The 20329-nt window shown below is 42.7% G+C and overlaps 1 protein-coding gene across 1 annotated transcript in view; it reads left to right on the top strand.

The window, feature by feature from the left end:
* The window catches only part of NTRK3 (neurotrophic receptor tyrosine kinase 3), a 650206-nt gene that overhangs the window by 587046 nt on the left and 42831 nt on the right, over window positions 1-20329 (top strand). Inside the window, exon 15 of the mRNA XM_066592818.1 lies at window positions 18419-18591. Coding sequence (XP_066448915.1) covers window positions 18419-18591 — 173 coding nt within the window. The remainder of the gene's footprint in view (window positions 1-18418; window positions 18592-20329) is intronic.

Genomic DNA, 20329 nt, shown 5'->3' on the forward strand with positions numbered 1-20329 from the left:
CGTACCTATATGGTAAGTTTGATTCTATTATTGTATCTATTCAGTAAACGTTAGATCATCATTAGAGATGAGCGAGCGTACTCGGAAAAGCACTACTCGCTCAAGTAATGTGCTTTATCCGAGTATCGCTGTGCTCGGGTCTGAAGATTCGGGTGCTGCTGCGGCTGACAGGTGAGTCACAGCGGGGAGCAGGGGAGAGCGGGCGGGAGAGAGGGAGAGAAAGATCTTACCTCCGTTCCTCCCCGCTCTCCCCTGCAGCTCCCAGCTCCGTGCCGGCACCCGAATCTTCAGACCCAAGCACAGCGATACTCGGATAAAGCAAATTACTCGAGCGAGTAGTGCTTATCCGAGTACGCTCGCTCATCTCTAATCATCATCTAAACTATAAACTGGTTGGGGACTCACAATCTTCATACTGGGTTTATGGTAAACTCAATCTGCCCCAGTCAGGATGCATACAAAGTGATTGACAGCCATCTGCTAATGACTGTCATTGATAGGACCACCCATTGGACCATTCAGCTCTGAATGTGTAGAGATATAAATGAATAAACTACAAGTTGTACTGAATCTTTTCCCATAAACTATATATCAGTCTACTAAGTTCTTCCTGCTCTATAACATGCTGCTGGCAGTTTATACAGCATATTCTAACTCCATTTAATCCATTTTTTGAAAGTGTGACACCAGAAAATATCAATATTCATTCTTTCATTATACTTTAAACATTACACCATTACGAAATAAAAACTTAAATGTTCTTGTAAGAAATAATATCAGCGATATAAAGATATAAACCGACTAGAGCTAACAGGCTACAAAAGACAAGGATGGATGATATCTGGAGATGAGCGAGCATGCTCGTTTAAGGCTGCTACTCGATCGAGTAGCAGTCTTATCGAGTAACTGTGTAGTCGCCCGAGCAGCATGCGGGGGGAGGGGCGACAGGGCCAGCGGGGGGAGAGAGAGATCCCGCCCCCCGTGACCCCCCCCCCCGCATGCTGCTCGGGCGAGTACACAGTTACTCGATAAGACTGCTACTTGATCAAGTAGCAGCCTTAAACGAGCGTGCTCGCTCATCTCTAATGATATCCCATCTGCAGTGTGTAGTTATCATTTGTCTAAATAATCTTGGCCATGCTATTTCTCTATAAGGCCTTAGTCAGACGGGCGTTTTTTCACGCGATTTGCGCATGCGCATGCGTCCGGCGATTTTTTAAAACCATTGCTTTGCATTGCTATCGGACACATGAGCGCTTTTTATGTGTTCGTCCGATAAATTATAGAACATATCTGCGATCTGTGATTTCTGTTCTCTTCTCTATATGCGCTCAATGGGGCCGGCAGCAGCAGCGCTGACCCCATTGAGAACATATAGAAGACAAATCCTTCTTCTCTGCCACAGCTGTAACAGCTGTGGCAGAGAAGAACGATGTTTGACCATTGAATTCAATGGAGCCGGCAATACAGCCGGCTCCATTGAAAGCAATGGGCTGCCGGCGTGCGCGGGATGAATTGTCGGAAAGGGCTTAAATATATAAGCTCTTCCCTGCAATTCATCCAGAAAAGTGTTAAAATAAAAAATATATATATACTTACCTGCTCCCAGCAGCCGGAGTTCCGCGCGGCCGGCCTGCAGTGGGTGTGAAGGGGGTGTGAGTCAGACCTGCCCCCTGATTGGCTCAGCGCTGATATAGTTATAGCTTATATAGTTAAGCCCTTCCCGACAATTCATCCCACACTCGCCCGCAGCGCATTGCTTTCAATGCAGCCGGCTGTATTGCCGGCTCCATTGAATGCAATGCGCTGGACAGCTCCGGCCGTTTCTAATGAAACGCGGCTAGGAGCAGATTTTCGGGCGATTTTCGGGCACCGGTCACGCGATTTGCGGATGCGCATCCGTCATGCGATCCGCAAATCGCGCGAAAAAACGCTCGTCTGACTAAGGCCTTAATAGGTAATTATTAACTTTTTTGCTATTCCACCTAACTAGCATGTTAGAAGAAGATGGTTAGAAAAAAAAACTAACAACTATAATAATCATAATACATTTAGGTCTCCACAAAGTTTGTTCAAAAATTACTAACCTCCTGGAGAGGAAACCTAAGATGAACTGGAGATTATATAACGAATTATGAGAGAGGTGTAAATTTAAACTCCTGAATCCCAATATAAGATGTGTAACAGTACCCCATTTATAATACTGATACCTTCTTATGCCACAGATAGGACTTTGGATTCCCTCAGGCAATATTGACTGCTACCTCTGTACCCTCAATAGCTAGGATCCTGATGATATAACTAAAATAAGCTTAGATGTGAGCCAAACCTGTCAATTTTGACGTGTCTGGACAGCCATCTAAGCAGATTGAATTGGTACTATTAAGAAAGGGCCAATCCATGTGCAGATCTTTGGCAATACCATGTGCAAATCCATAGCAGAAAAGTATAACTGGGCCGTGGGTTATGGAAAACGCAGTTTATGAGATGAAGCTATGCCAGATTTTTCCCTTGTCAACAAGGCCTCATGTATCTCAATGTTCCTTCATGACAGATGTTGAGATGAAAATGGGCTGAAACTTCTGAATTTCAATATGGCCTCCTTTTTGTTCTCACAAGAGACAAACCACTCCCGGAGGCATCAGGCAGCAGCTAACTTCCCTCTTCCTGTTTAGAACCTATGTACTGGAATGGGAGAGATAGCTGTCAGCTAAATGAGCTTTTGTTAGGCTCAGTGTATGTGGATCCATGAGCCACAGACTGCTTTGGCTGAGGTGTTCTTCCTTTAACTCCACCAGTTGGGATTTTGCCATCTCCAGGTCATTACTCAGGAAGAAGTCTTATTACTGTGGCAACTGATGCTACTAGAGGCCTAGGAGTGGTACCTGAGGGTGTGAACAGGAGCGTAATCAGACAGTTTAGATTGGGGCAGGTGGAAAACTTTAGTTATGAGGAATAAGCCAGAAATTGGGTCACAGAGAATAGGTTCAGTATGATAAATCAGGCCAGATGTCAGGAAAAGCGTAGACAGAAACATAGTTAGTTTAATAAGCTGAGGTCAGGAATGTACTCAGGGAGAGCCAATGTCAGAAAACTGGAGAAAGGAAATTAACCTGATAGTACCTTGAGTGAAAGCAGGCATTTCTACTCTTATGCTCCTTCATAAGACATTTTCCTATTCTTTAGCCTTGTTAACCCTTGTCTTTAAGGCAATCTTGTGTTCCAACAATGCATAGATAACCCAACGTAATGTATTGCTTGCAGGTCACGCATGCAGAATAGAACCGCGCCGCCTTCTGTGCTGTGACCCAGCTTCAGTTCTAATAGCTTTTATAGCTTTTGTGATACAGCAGCTTGTGTTATATCACCTTATACTGTAGACCTTATACCAGATATATAACTGGACTATTGTAAAGATTATGTGAGGCAAGCATAAGCTTGGTGTTTGGATGGGCAACAATAAAGATAATTTCTGCTTTGAGAAGCTTGAACGTCCATTTCACTAAATAAAGTTTCGCTTCGCTAGTTTTGCAGTGTTGGTTTTCTATTCCAACTATTGAAACATAAGCTAGAGGAAAGGCACTGAGATATTAAGGTTTAAATCCTAAATAATAGCTTTGTAGGCAAGTCCTTTAAAAAAAAAAACGTGGAAAAACTGTTATCTTTGAAAGTATCAACGATACATTATTGGTCTAGGAAATCTAAGTGATGGTTTCTTTATCAATACTTTTTTGCAATGTCATTAGTTGAGGCTCAATTAAAACAGTAGTTGGCTCCTTCATAAAGAATTAGTTGGGTATAAAAGAAATCTACTATCTGAAATGCCAATGTTAGGTCGTGTTCACACCATGTGTTTGCATCCTCTTCAGAGCTACTGTTCTTTCTTTCAAGATTAGAAAAAAACGTATCTTTAATATATCATGCCGATCCTGTTGCATCCTGTTGCCATTGACTTCTTATATACAGTAAATAACGTCTGTCTGGATCCCGTTTTTTAAGTAAAAGGCTGCAAATTGTTGCATCCCATCACTTCCTGTTTTAACAGTACACTTTACACTCCCACCCGCCCCCTCCTAGACAGCAGCATGCTCTATTTCTCTGCATACCCCGCATATAGGTAGCATATGAAATGCTGTCTATAAGCGATACACTGCATATGGGTATCATTATTAAATGCATCCGTGCTCTGAAACAAAGCAGGGAATTTTTAGGAAAAAAAACTCACACTGTGCATAACCTTGTGTGCGATACGTGGGCATGTGCAGTGCGCTCTCAGCAATACATGGTCCCAGACGTCAGAGCCATTGTAGAAAAAGAAAAATCGGTAAAATGCTGTACAGAGACCCACAGGGTTTTCCCGACATGCGAGTGAACAGGAACCCTTAGGCCTTAGTCAGACGGGCGTTTTTTCGCGCGATTTGCGCATCGCATGTCACATGCGCAAATCGCGTGACCGGAGGCAGAAAATCGCGGGAAAAATCTGCACCTAGCCGCGTTAATCGTCGCAGCAAAACGCCCGTCTGACCGGAGAAAAATCGCCGTGCGCATCAAAATGCGCATTAAACTTAGACTGGCCGGCAAAAAAAAAGATTTTGGTGCGCACATAAAACGCCAAACGCAGATAGGGGCGATCTGCGAATCGTCGTGTCCTATAATTTATCGCATATCCGCATAAAAAGCGGACATGTGACCGATACCATAGCGAACCATTGATTCTATATATGCGCGAATCGCATGCGCAAATCGCGCGAAAAAACGCCCGTCTGACTAAGGCCTTAGTCTACAATATATAAGGAGACAGACACCAATAAACAGTGCTCAAGTATACTTAATTCGTCCATGTATTATGCTTCGTATGGACAGCCACTCATTTAAATGGCTTCATTAGTACAATAAACTGAAAGGTCACTTTATTAAAGGTACCCTAAGGCGTTAGTCAGACGGGCGTTTTTTCGCGCGATTTGCGGATCGCATGACGGATGCGCATCCGCAAATCGCGTGACCGGTGCCCGAAAATCGCCCGAAAATCTGCTCCTAGCCGCGTTTCATTAGAAACGGGCCGGAGCTGTCCAGCGCATTGCATTCAATGGAGCCGGCAATACAGCCCGCTCCATTGAAAGCAATGCGCTGCGGGCGAGTGTGGGATGAATTGTCGGAAAGGGCTTAAATATATAAGCCCTTCCCTGCAATTCATCCAGAAAAGTGTTAAAATAAAAAATATATATATACTTACCTGCTCCCGGCAGCCGGAGTTCCGCGCGGCCGGCCTGCAGTGGGTGTGAAGGGGGTGTGAGTCAGACCTGCCCCCTGATTGGCTCAGCGCTGAACTCCGTCTGACGGGACCAGGTGAGTATATATATACTTTTTATTTTAACACATTTCTGGATGAATTGCAGGGAAGGGCTTATATATTTAAGCCCTTCCTGACAATTCATCCCGCGCACGCTGGCAGCCCATTGCTTTCAATGGAGTCGGCTGTATTGCCGGCTCCATTGAATTCAATGGGCAAACATCGTTCTTCTCTGCCACAGCTGTTACAGCTGTGGCAGAAAAGAATGATTTGTCTTCTATATGTTCTCAATGGGGTCGGCGCTGCTGCCGCTGGCCCCATTGAGCGCATATAGAGAAGAGAACAGGAATCGCAGATCGCAGATAGGTGCGATCTGCGATTTCTGTTCTATAATTTATCGGACGAGCGCATAAAAAGCGCTCATGTGTCCGATACCATTGCAAAGCAATGGTTTTATAAAATCGCCGGACGCATGCGCAAATCGCGGCAAAAAACGCCCGTCTGACTAAGGCCTAAGTTGTATGAAGGCTTGTTTTTTTTGCAGGACGAGTTGTATTTTTCAATGGTATTATTTGATGTACCATATAATGTACTGAAAATCTTTTAAAAAATTCGAAGTAGAGTGAAATAAAAAAAAAAATGCTATTCCGCCACCTTTAGGGTGTTTTTACAGTGTATCAACTGCACCAAAAATGTCATGATAACTTTATTCCATAGATTAGTATGATTGCGACCATACCAAATCTATGTAGGTTTTTATTGCTGTACTACTTTTAAAGAAAATAATAATAGAAAATATATATTTTTGTTATTATTGTTACATTCATGCAGGCAGTGTGAACAGCAACCTACACAATTGTAATATATATAACCCAAAGGGATGAATATACCAACCACACATAGGGAATAGAGATGAGCGAGCGTACTCGGCCACGCCCCTTTTTCGCCCGAGCACCGCGATTTTCGAGTACTTCCGTACTTGGGCAAAAAGATTCGGGGGGTACCGTGGGTGAGTGGGGAGTTGCAGCGGGGAGTGAGGGGGAGAGGGAGAGAGAGAGGGCTCCCCCCTGTTCCCCGCTGCTACCCCCGTGCCGCCACGCCTCCCCCCGCCCCCCGGCGCCCGCCGAATCTTTTTACCAGAGTACTGAAGTACTCGAAAATCGCGGTGCTCGATCGAGTAATTACTCAAAACGAGTATACTCGCTCATCTCTAATAGAGAACACTACACAGACCAAACAAGAATACAATAAGGAAAAAGGCGGAACTCTGACCCTACACCTCTGACATTGGGAAGCCCTGCCTAAAAGCAGGGCGATCATCTCAATAAGGACGGCCCCATGCAGGAACCCAATGAAAACCTGACTTACCCTAGATGGGATTAGGAAAAGAGGCAGGGAACCCCATACAGGGTCAGAGCAGGTACAGACACAGCAAACTTCACACATACAGCTATCAGACCAGGAACACCTATAGACTTGTCTCTTCTCAGACAAGACCAAAAGGATAAGCTGCCCCTCCTCTCTGCATGAGTTGCCTTAAATGTGCAAGGACAGACACAAATTGATTAGATAGGGAAAAATCAAACACATAAGGAATTCTCAATATATAGACACAAAGGAACCCTCTGCAATGCCAAGGAGATCCTGCGGGATATTCAGACATACGACACCAACAGTAATATCGCAGACAGAACGCCTGTGCCAAAAGAGCACACCTCTCACTCAGCTCCACAATGTGACAGTTATCTTTTGACTCCAATACCTTTTTTTATTTTCCTGTTGATGGGATTGTGCGAGGGCTTATTTTTGGGGAATGGCCTGCGGTTCCTATTGGTACCATTTCAATGTGCACACAACTCTTTGATTGCTTCTTATTACATTTTTTGGGGGGACAGGGTGATCAAAAAAGTACAATTCTAGTGTTTTTTTTTTCCTGTGTGGGTTACACAATGTGTTATTTTGATAGATCAGACTTTTACGGATGTGGCGGTATCAACTATAATTTTATTATTTTTTAGTTTTGGTCTTTATATTAAAAATACAGGAAATGGAAGGTCAGTTTTAGGCCTCCTTCCCACGAGCGTGACGGGCTCCGCCGCGTAATATTACGCAGTGAAGCCCGTCACGGCGCCCCCCAGAGCCCCTATACTTACCTGCGGGAGATAGCGTTAAGACGCTTCCCCGCCCACCGCCGTCGCGTCGTGTGACACGCCCACCGCGTCACGTGACGCGGCCGGCAGTGTCACGTGACGCGCCGGCCGCGTCAAATGACGCTGCGGCGGTAGGCGGGGAAGCGTTTTTTCACGCTATCTCCCGCTGGTTACAGCGGGAGATAGCGTGAACGGACGGCTTCCATTGACTGCAATGGAAGCCGTCAGCGCGTACAGCCCGTCCTCACCCGCAGCAAATAGAGCATGCTGCGGGTGAGGACGGGAGAAATCGCGGTGCGCAATTCCGCGGTGGAATTACGCATCGTGAGCATTGTGCTATTAGGTTCAATAGAACGTAATAGCAGGGGGCCACGCAGCGGATTTTTGCCGCGAATTTACGCGGCGTAAATCCGTTCGTGGGAAGGAGGCCTTAGTATCCTTTATTTTTTACAATAATGAAAAACTTTTGTTTACAAATTTTTTACTCTTTTTATGTTCAAAGAGGACTTGAACTTGCGATTGTTTGATTGCTTATACCATATACTGCAATACTGCCCATTATAATAGGCAGAAATACCGGACAGCCCTGGTGGTCTTCAAAAGATCCTGGGCTCTTATAATAACTGAAAGATCTCATCATGAGGGGTCATTTAAGACCCCCAAATGCTGATTCGGGCATTTAAATGCCACTGTCAGAACTGACTGCGGCATTTACAGGGTTAATGCCTGAAATCACTGTGAGCGCTGATTGCAGGCACCTGCTATGTATGAACCCGGATCATTTACTTATCCCACTCCATACAACCACTCCCAGAGGATGTACATTTACATCCTTTTGGGTGAATACTTTAAATCAGATAGTCTTTTATTGAGGCTAGTTTTACATGGGCGAGTGCGATATCATCGGAGAACATTGCGGCAATATCACATTTTTGTACTTGAGATGTTTGAGCGTCAGCGATGCTTTTTCTTGCAAATAATCTCGCATCTCTGCTGCTTATGATTTATTCACACAATAGACAACAAAATATTAAAAACGCATCGCATCACATGAACATCGCACTTTCGTGCATTGCGATATTTTGGAGGCCCATTCCGCAATTTTTCCCCCCCAACACATCGCATGTGTCAAAACATTGCACATGTGAAAGAAACACTGAAACACATGGGCTTCATATTACAGCGATTTAATGTGAGGTCGCATCGCCGGAAGATCGCATGATTTTATCGCCCATGTGAAACCGGACTGACAACGCAAACAAAAACAAAAAGGGAGTCATATGAAGGTGCATTTATAACAGTAAACAATGTACAATTTTTAGAAGTCCATACAAAGACCTCTAGTAATATATAAAATCACAGTATGAACAGTGACAAATTCAGTCTTCGGGCTCGGTCACACGGGTGATTTTTTTCACGCATGTATAGGTGCGATTTTAAATCGCATCTATATAGAATAGAGATGAGCGAGTATACTCGCTAAGACACATTACTCGAGCGAGTAGTGCCTTAGCCGAGTATCTCCCGGTTCATGTTTAAAGATTCGGGGGCCGGCGCGGGTGAAAGGTGAGTTGTGGTGGGGAGCGGGTGAGAGAGAGGGAGATCTCCCCTCCGTTCCTCCCCGCTCTCCCCCGCCGCTCCCGGCTGGCCCCCGAATCTTTAGAGACGAGCTGGGAGATACTCGGCTAAGGCACTACTCGCTCGAGTAATGTGCCATAGCGAATATATTCGCTCATCTCTAGTATAGAACCAATGCTTTCCAATGGAAGCGGTCACATGTGCAATTTTTACATGTGTTTAAAATAAGCACCTGCAAAAGATAGAACATATGGGTGTCAATAGATGAGGTCGCACGATTTTTTAATGCGCAAAGTGCAATTTTTTTTTACGCGCCTCTACACGCACGTAAAAATCGCTTGTGTGACTGAGCCCTTCAGTTGACAGATGTTCCATTTAGCTCATCTACGCCCTGCACTTTGCATTAAGGTGCTCAATAATGTATATGTAATTGCCAAGCTAGGAAATCCTGGAGTGTCTCTCCAGTGTCCCCCAAAAGATTCAAACCTTAGAATACAGTTTATGTCCACATCAATTCTTCTTTCTAATCTAACTCTGTCATTCAGTCCAAAAATATATTCTCCAATAGTTGGACTACATCAGACTGCATCCACTGGGGAGCTATGAATTTTCTTACTTGATATAACATGCTATAAACCTTCAAGGTTGTATAATCCTCCATATTTATAGGCTCTTGTATCTCCAGTAGGCAAGCTCTTGGATCCGCTGGGAAATCTATGGCAAATACCCTCTTTCTAAGATCCAGGACCTCCAATGTTCCCAGTCTAGCACATTCCCATATCATATGCAACAGTAACATGTTGGGCCTCCTACAGAACTGTAGCAATTTTTTGTGGCATTAATTCCACTATGTGTTGAATTCATTCTGCAGTAATATTGACCCATGCAGACAATATAGTTTCTTGTATCTGCCACAAATTAGATGGAGGCACTGACATACTCCAAACAGTTGACATGAAGAGTTCATCGATTCATGGTACTTTGGCCAATTTCTGACCTTCTAGAGGATTCATCCAACCAGACAACGTTTTTCCTGCCGAGTCTTGAGCTTCATTAGCGTATTAATCATCCTATTCACATGATCGGGAGTGGTGTGTTGCAGAAAAAATGCACTGCTGTTCGGAATTCCTTCAGTCGGTAAAAATCACCTAATGAATTCTAATGTCTAAAATACAGGCACCTGTCCTCTTTTTTGAGCATTGGACGCAGCTAAATTCCTTCCCTCTCCCTTGTTTCCAACTCCCAAAGGAGTCTATAGAGGCTTCTGCGAATCACACCAAAGATAGGACAAGACCTATATGTTCATGCAGCAGGGAATATCAGTTGCTGTATTTCAGTCGCTGATGTCCTACCTTTGCAGGTGCGATTTTTGTTGCGCAGCTAGAATTCCTTTGCCTGAACATTTCCATAGGAAACCACTGGTTCTAATAGTCATGATTTTTTTTGCGCATGTAATTTAGCTGTGCAAATTCCCTCGTGTGAACAAGCCCTGAGGGTGCCTACCACTAGCAATATTTTTTCTTGTGATGCGAGATGGATGATTATGAAACCAATAATTTTCAATAGTTTCATACTCATTTGCAATTTTGACTCTCAAGCCTCATAGCGCAGAGAAAAAATCAGCAATATTGCTCAGTGTTTGTTATGGGGCCGGCGGTTGCAAGACCAGCCCCCATTGAAAACATAGGCAGTACATCGCGGACTTCTGCAACAGCTGTGACAGCTACGGCAGAGGATTCCTTCATGACCGCGGGGATGAAGGAATCCTCTACCAAAGCTGTCACAGCTGTGGCAAAAGTCCATGATGCTATCCCATTGCTTTCAATTGGGTTGGCACTGCTGCCGCCCCATTGAAAGCAGTGGATTGCAGGCAACACCTGAAGCGATGATTTTTGGGGAAGGGCTTGAAATATAACCCTTACCTGAAAATCATTCCTAGTTGTAAAAAAAGTTTTAAAAAAATGATACTCACCTAAAAGAGCCGTCCGGCTCTTCTCTCCAGCACAGCAGTCTTCTTCTGTGCTCCAGAGGCCAGAGATTGAAAAATTCCCACCCCCAGAAAGCGCTGGTCTCATTGGCTTAGCAGTCAGTCAATCACAGGCAGCGCTCAGCCATTGAATGACAGCTGAGAGCTGCCTGTGATTGGTGACAGGGCTCAGCCAATCACAGGCAGCGCTCAGCAGGGGATAAAGCAATCCTTTGCCATAGCTGTCACAGCCTTGGCAGAGGTCCGTGATGTACTCCCTATGTTTTCAATGGGGCTATTGCTGCTGCCGCCCGCCCCATGGCAGACACTGAGCTATATCGCTGAGTTTTCTCTGCGCTGCGAGGCACTCGCTCACGCATCGCAAGGAAATATATCACTACTGGGTAGGCACCCTGAAGATGATTCATGGAAAACTTGCTCATGTTATTTTATGCTGCACTTTGGGGTCACGTATCTAATTGCAATAGCAATCATAAAGTAGCCATTCAGTGTAGCAATCTGTATAGGAAATGAGTAACTAATGCAAACTGCAATAACACAAGTCATTAGAAGACAATACCGTGTATAAATAAAATGAAACTCCTGAATGACACATCTCATAACCTTATGTTATGCAGCAGAAAGAATCACAATGCCATCTATCTCTTGTTATACTGCCTAAAAGTAATAGCAACAAATACATGAAGCGCAACAAATAGCTACTATTATTATAAACAGTGAAAGAAGCCTTTCCAATGATGTGCTAAAGAAATAAACTACGACTGTAGATATTCCAGTAACCAGATGGCCGCGTATTCCATGTTAAAGCCATGAATAGTCTTGTGGGTATAGTCTGACTCTGATCACGTCCCGTCTCTAGCGTATGATCCACTTGGCAGTGCTCTAGCCTGTGCGATGGGACCACATGGGACCTAGTATTTGCAGTTTGAGTCTGATTGATAACAGAAATCTGATGTTCTGAAGTTATTATTCATAGCAGGGACTCTTTAGATTAACAATGCTGACTGATGTTTCCATCCTACGGATGCTCATCTCTGTCTAATCACTATCACACCAGCTCCTCTGTGTAATAAGAACCTGCTTTATTTTGCATTTCACGGCCCGTGCCCTGCTAGATATGTATGGCATGCTGCTGTCATTAGGACTCTCAGTTCCATACAATGATTAATAATTAAAAGCTACTGCTTGCCAGTCGGCTTTCTTACTTACAGCACAAAATGTTATTGATCTTTTGTTTATTAAATTACAAGCTTCACAGAGATGCCATATTGGAAATGACACATTGAGACTTTCAAAACAATAGCAAAAATGAACTCTGCAATCACCCGCTGCTTTCTTGTCATCCTGCTTCCTGTTACATGGTAAACTAAGTACTTCTCAATTTTGTAGTGCCGTCTGCCTTGTTTTTTTAGATTTGTATTTAGAACACTAGATTGACTACGCCAACATAAAATGTTTCGGAAGATGGTTAAAAATGTTTTAAGAACTGATTATTTTAATTGGCAAGGATAAACTATATTTTCAGTGTACCAACTTCCATCTGAGCGTACCTCTTGAAGTGAATAGGGGTATATTTTGATTTTTAAGTCCTGTTTCTTGGAAATGTTGGCCATGGATCCCAGAGCTTCAACTTCAGTATGGCATGATGTTGACCCACTGGAGACACACATTCAGTGTTGAGCTGAGGAATCGGCTTGAACTGTTCGCTGCCCATGGCTTGGTCTTCTATGTTTTTGGGACATGGCAACAGTCAAACTGGTAAGCACTATTGTTTATATCAACTTGATATGAAGCTCGTTTAGCATTGCTTGACTGTCCCTAGTGGCGCTGTTGGCTGAAACACAACAGCACCACTAGACTTAACATAAGAGCTTGGACATGGCCTGATAGGACACTCCATGTATCATACTCACATTTTATAATTTTACGGTGGTGTGAGGATGTAATAAATCTAATGACACCAAAACTAACCATCAAAGGTCACACAAAGGGGTCAAAGTGTGGTGCACGAAAAAGCCTGTAGGCTTTTTTATGTTAGATTGGGCTGTTATCAGCAAGGTCTAATTCATTTTACTACATTTATGTAATAAATCTCATTCTTTATGGTTCTCTTGGTGCTCACAAATAGTTGTAGGCCATGACACAAGGTGTTGTTTAAAATCACCACCTGCTGAAAGGGCTGTATCTGATTGGCTGAGCACTCAGCCAATCACAGGCAGCACTCAGCCATTTAGTGAATGACAGCTGAGCGCTTCCTGTGATTGGTCACAGCGCTCAGTCAATCACAGGCAGCGATCGGCCATTCACTGAATTCAATGATTAGAGGATCAGTACTTGGTGTTATGCATGTTAGTCTGAAGCGTCTCTCTCTCCTTCCCTAAGGACAGTCTAGACATTTGTTTCCCTGTCTGCATCTTGTGCGAACCCCCTCTGCCTTCCCATTTCACAGGTGTGGCTTACAGACATCTGATGTCTCGTACGGTCAGATAGGTGATTCCTGGCATGGTTCCCTTTATGTCAGCATGGTGGCTGACTCTCCTTGGTGTGAGGACACTTGGACTAGCTATGGTTTACTAACTTTATGGCTGAGTGTCCTGAGTGGAGTTTCTGTTCTGTATGGTTTGCATTACCTGAGGTGTGTGTGAACAGTGACATGTTCTGTTGGGTCTATGCAGGTAGCCAAACATGTGTTGTATGAACTGTCTTGTTCTGTTTGGCATGCATAACCTGGTGTGCATAAATGTGAACAGTGATGTGTTCTGAGTGTCTGTGCAGTTAGCCAGACATGAGGTATATGAACAGTCGTGTTCTGTGTGTGTCAACAGTGTCATGTCCTGTTGCTTTGTGCATCTATCCAGGTTCCTAATCAAGAATAGCCAGGACTCAGATGAAGACAGTGGGGCTATCCTTATTAGGGCGCCTACCCTGCTTTTAGGCAGGGATGCCCCACTTTCCCTGATTAGTAACAGCTAGGTTTCCTTCAATCTTTGCCTAGAGTGGTATAATTGATCCTTGCAAATACTATGTGAGTGTGTTTGCAGACTTATTAGGACACTATGTTACATCTGTGCTAAGGTGCGGTGCTTTGGTGCACCCAGCGGACAAAGCTATATATATATATATATATTTATATATATATATATTTATTGTATATGCTGTCACCCTTGTTACTCCTGTAACATTTATTATATGTATATTATATAGCACTGGATATTGCCCTTTGATTTTTTTGGGAGGCAAAAATTGCTTCCTCACATCATATTCACATACCATGTGATGCGAATGTGATTGTTGTGTGATGTGATGCAATTTTTGCATTATAAGTATTAGACCGGCTTCACACGGCCAAGAAAATCATGCAAAATTTGTACGTCGGAGATGCACAAATCTCACACAAATATGAACCCTAGTTTTTTGAATGGGGTCACACATGAGCGATTTTTTTTGTACATGGCACCGCGGTGTGATACTATGCAGTAAACAAATCACAGCATGTTCTATCCGGCTGCATGATCTCGCATCACAGCTCCATTTTTTCAATTCATTGTTTGCAGTAGCACTGACCCCATTAAAAGTAATGGGAGAAACTCCATGATCCTCTGCCATGGCTGTGACAGCCGCTCCGAAGGATCCCTGTATCCCCAAAGTGGGGATCTCACATGGATGGCAAGCACGATATGGAGGCTGGATTTATGGCTCCATATCGCGCTTGCCTTTGTTAGGTTACCCTTAGGGCGCCTACCCACTTACGTTGCCGATTTTCGCGCGTGAAAAACGAGGTGTTTTTGCGCGTTTTCCGCTGCGTTTTTCGCGGCGTTTTTTGCAGCCCTCCATTGACAATCATGGGTGCATTAAGAAAAAAATAAGGACACATATGCAACTGACAGTTCCTATGTGAAAAAACCCCACGAAACAGAAAAAAAAAACCCAGATGGACAAGAACACATTCTATACTAATAGCTCTTGAGAAAAAACGCAAAACATCACAGGAAAAAAAATCGCAAGTGGGTAGGCACCCTCAGAGCAACATGCAACTTTTTTTTACGCGCATGAAAAACATGCCTGAAACTCGCATGTATACCGAAACTCTGCATTTTTTTTCAAAATGCATCACACTTGCTGATCCTAAGGAATATTTACATTGAAAAAAATCCAGTTGCATTGATGGAGTTTAGTAAATACCATACTAAGGTCCATTTATTTTATCGAGAAGATCCATCCATGCTTAATAGAGATGAGCGAACGTACTCGGTAAAGCACTACTCGTCCGAGTAATGTGCTTTATCCGAGTACCTCCCCGCTCGTCCTGAAAGATTCGGGGAGCGCCGCTGCTGACAGGTGAGTTGCGGCTGGGAGCAGGGGAGAGCGGGCGGGAGAGAAGGAGAGAGAGATCTCCCCTCCGTTCCTCCCCGCTCTCCCCTGCAGCTCCCCGCTCCGCGACGCTCCCCGAATCTTTCAGGACGAGCGGGGAAATACTCGGATAAAGCACATTACTCGGACGAGTAGTGCTTTACCGAGTACGTTCGCTCATCTCTAATGCTTAATACATGAACTCATAGCGCTATTATTGTCATAGTTAGAAAACAAAGCACAGAGCATATCCCCTATAGTGCTATGCATAAGGCTACTAAACATGTTTTGAATGGAAATAAATGAATTTTTTTCCTATGACCTCTACAATTTACACTTGTATCTCATGCATGATTTAATGGCATCTTTAACCAGTCGAAGGACCAGTTACCCTATTGCAACAGATAGACTCCAAGGCCCTGAAGCAATAAGTTTGTAAGGAAATCAACTCCCTTTATGTACTCTTGACAGATTTAAAGCTGGGATTAAAAATGTACTTTCACAGATCATGATCCAAATCAGCATAAAACTACACGAAAATATGATACTTAGTGAAGTGTGGGTTTCTGGCATATCATAGACTTTTATGGAAATAAAAAGCAATTCCAAGAAGAATACAAACTGCCAAATAAGACTCAGAGACTCGATGGGTTTTAAGATTATGAATACAATAAATCTGGATCATACTCTTCTGAGAGTCTGTATCTCCAAGCTAGGACGGAGCTTATTCCAGGGATGTTTTACATTCTACGATAGAACAGGTTTGATTCTCATCCATCATAAAAACAAATCAAAATGTCTTAATTTAAAAAGAAGGATTTTACCATTTTTAAAAAAAATGCTACAGAGTTAAAGAATGCTCAGTGAAAATCTGTATACAAACCAATATATCTTACTTAATTATACCTCGATGACTAAACTGTAAAATGTACATCATCTATCAGAGACTAAGCACAGCAGGAAGATAGAGAGGAATATTAAAAATAAATTAGTACATGTTATTCATATACTTGCTAGCATAAATGCTGCATTTACACCCAAAACAAACCAAATCAACTATTAATATACAGCTACTAAGATTATTGTCTTATTGACGGGCCCGTTTTAGGCATTAATGACCGACCAGTTTTTCCGTTTTTTTTTCGTCTTATTTCTATAGTCATAACTTTTTAATTTTCCGTCAAGATAGCTCTAAGAGGGATTGCTTTTTGTGGGACAAGTTGTCTTTTTTTAACAGCATAGTTTTTGGATACATATAATATATTGCCTAAGGGTGCATTCAGACAAGTGTGGTTTACACGCTGCTACAGCAACATGTAAACCACGCTGCTGACATGCAGGAATTCTGCAGTGATCGAGCTGCTCTGTGCTCCGCGGAGCAACCCGTTCACATGTCCGTGCTGCGAGCAGAGTGCTGCCGTGGCTCCCATAGGGGCCTGTGGTCGGCACCATGGACAGCGCCGCATCACGGAGCTGACACGCAAGTTGGCACTCGCTGTCCTATCTTTTTTACCAGAGCAGAATCTGCGCTGGTAAAAAAAGTCTGTATGAGTGCCTATTGGTTGCTATAGAAGTGTGGTTTACATATTGCTGTAGCAGCGTGTAAACCACGCTCGTCTGAATGCACCCTATCTTTTATTAATTTCTTTTTTTGGGTGGGGTGGGGGGTGATTGGGAAAAAATAAATTCTGCCATTATATTTTGGATTTTGTTTTTATGGCATTGAGTATACAGAATAAATAATGTTATATCATTATTTTCTGGGTCAGCACTACTCCAGCAGTACCAGGTTTATATCAGCTTTTTTATGCTTTCCTATTTTCGTACACTAAAAAAAAACTGATTTATTTTTGTGTCTTCGCTTTCCAAGAGTCATAACATTTTATTTTTCCATCGATAGAGCTCTATGAGGGCTTGTTTTCTGCGGGATAAACTCAAGTCTCCATTAAACGCATTTTTGGGAACATATAGCATTTTGATCACTTTTTATTCCAATTTTTGTAGAGGCTAGAGTAACAAAATCTACAATTTTTGCATGGTTTTCATATTTGTTTTCAAGTTAATCTTTCCAATTAATTCTACAAGTCAGTGAGATTACATTGATATTAAATTTATATAGTTTTCTTTTTATGCTTTGCTACCTTTTCACACTTTAAAAACGTTTTTTTTTTCTATCATCGCATTCAAAGTCCTCTTACATTTATTTTTAATTTTTCAGTCAGCAGTGCTGTTTGGGGGCTTTTTCTTGCCGGATGAGTAGCTGAGGGAATTTCCTTTTAGTGATACCATTTGGGGATTCATGTGTCTTTTTGATCGTTTTGTATTTTTTAGTGATGCAAGATATGCAAGATTAGCTATTTTGGCCAGGTTTATATATGTTTTTTTCATGGCGGCCCCCCATGCGGGTTAAATAATTTACTAGCTTATTTTTATGTGGATCATTGCAAACGTGATGTTACCGAATATGTGATTTTTTTTATATGTAGTAAGGGCGAAGTCAGATGAGCGTTTTTTTTGTCTGCACCTATGTGCGCAAAAAAAAGCGTGTCTGATAGAACCATTGGTTTCCTATGTGGTGTTCACATGTCCGGTTTTTACAGGCGCAAAATCTTTGCACCTGCAAAAGATAAGACATGCATGCACTGGCAAGGTTCGAGCTGCGCATATTGAATCCCCGCAGGGAGTCCCCTCATCTCTGAACACTGTGACAGCACTGTCACAGTGTGCAGTGACGATGGGACTCCCCGTGGGAATGAAAGAATCCCCTGCCACAGCTGTGGCAGAGGATCGCAATGTTTTCCCATTGCTTTCAATGGGGTCGGTGTTGCAGCCGCCCCATTGAAAGCAATGGGATGCAGGCTACCCCTGTAGGGATTTTCAGGGACGGGCTTGAAATATAAGAAAAGTATGGTATGTATAAAGTCAGCCTTACGAAAGCTGATTCATGGTAATTTGTTAATCACCAATGCATTTTCATTTTAAGAAGGTATTAATTTGATGCATTCAGCTGAAAATTATAAAAACAAATGGGTTAATATTTTTTTTTCATCTTTGTATCTTTAGGCGCTGAAAGACCCTACTATGGCAGCACGCAAAGACTTCCAAAGAGAGGCAGAACTCCTTACCAACCTACAGCATGACCATATTGTCAAGTTCTATGGTGTGTGTGGTGATGGAGATCCACTAATCATGGTGTTTGAGTATATGAAGCATGGGGATCTAAACAAGTTCTTAAGGTACTTTCTTTTAAGCCATGGTATATTAATGACACCATTTGCATTGCTGTATGAGAGATTATTATACATATAAAGTGTGTTAGGGGAGTGTTTACGCAATTTGGCATTGATTTGCAAATATGCACTAAAAGGAAACTATATCAGGATACATTTATGAAAAGTAGATTTTTCTCTAACATTGCAGAGCATTTTATTAGGGCAGTTTGAATCTACTGACAAGTTTCCTTTAATAATGACGACCCTGACTCTGAAACTTCTGAATGAAACTGTAACAGATTACTTAAAAAAACTTTGACTGGATGAATGCCTCTATCACATTTCTAGCCTGTCATACATATAGGCTAGTTGCAAAGGAGCATAAGAAGGATGTATAATGAAATACATTGGCTCGGCTCATTTGCAATGCAGCAAACATTTTTTTTTACTGAATTCCAGGAGAGATGTGAATATTTGAACATTACAACATATTCCTCTATGGATTTTGCTATCACCATGTCCTCAGGCAGAGAGTTCCACAGTCTCACTGCTCTTACAGTAAAGAACCCACTTCTATGATGGTGATGAAACCTTCTTTCCTCTAGATGTAGAGGATGCCCTCTTGTTACCGCCGAAGTCCTGGGCATAAACAGATCATGGGAGAGATCCTTGTATTGTCCCCTAATGTATTTATACATAGTTATTTGGTCTCCCCTTAACCATCTTTTTTCCAGCGTGAATTTTGATAGCCTCTCTGGGTATTCCAGTCCTCCCATTCCGTTTATTAATTTAGTTGCCCTTCTTTGAACCCCCTCAAGCACTGCAACATCTTTCCTGAGCACCGGTGTCCAGAACTGTACGCAGTATTCCATGCGGAGCCTTACAAGTGCCTTGTATAGAGGAAGAATAATGTTCTCATCCCTCGCCCCATACTTTTATTCTCCCAAATCCTACCCAATGGAATGCATTGTGTACACATGCTTCTGCATTCTCATGTGGCCCACAGAGCCATGTGTGCCGAAGCCCTGTATTAAAGGAAGTCTCATCTCTTGTGACACGCCAAAGCTAAATTTATGGATCCATAGGAGCTGAAATGCTGAATCTGGGGATGTGAGTATTATAAATACCCTCCTCAGTATTCACTTGCTGTTTGCTGTCAAAGCCACCGCTGCATGCATCTGGCAAACTACATAGGCTTACACATAGAATGAGAGGACTAGTTTTCTCATTCTACGTGCACTCCTTAGGAGTCCACTGGATGCATGCAGCAGAAGCTCTGACAGCAGACAGTGGGGTAATGTTGAAGATTGTAAGTATTGCATCACTGGATTCAGCATTTCAGTTCTATAAGCCCAAACATGTAGTTTATAAGGCTTGCAGTATCTGACAGATATACTTTAATCACTCCACAGACTTAGCACTTGCAAACTTGAAAGTCTGCAGAGAATAGTTATGTGACCACAGGCCCTGCATACAAATAACACCAGCAAGAAAAGCTACTGCCACATAACATTAGCATTATACATATCAACAGCATAATAAGTTGTAGAATACAATCAAGTGCAGCATAGGGAATAAACACCCCAAACAAAATTCTTTACTTCAGTAAATAAAAGGTTAGAAGTCGGCATATAACAGCAACAGTTAAACATGCCAATTATATTGTACCTCGGGGGTGTCTTCTACTACCTTACATATTCATTTGTCAGAGCAAAATGATTCTTGACACATTGGGATTGCAAAAAAAGATTTTTTTTCTTCT

Source organism: Eleutherodactylus coqui, chromosome 2, assembly GCF_035609145.1.
Source record: "Eleutherodactylus coqui strain aEleCoq1 chromosome 2, aEleCoq1.hap1, whole genome shotgun sequence".
Lineage (NCBI taxonomy): Eukaryota > Metazoa > Chordata > Amphibia > Anura > Eleutherodactylidae > Eleutherodactylus > Eleutherodactylus coqui.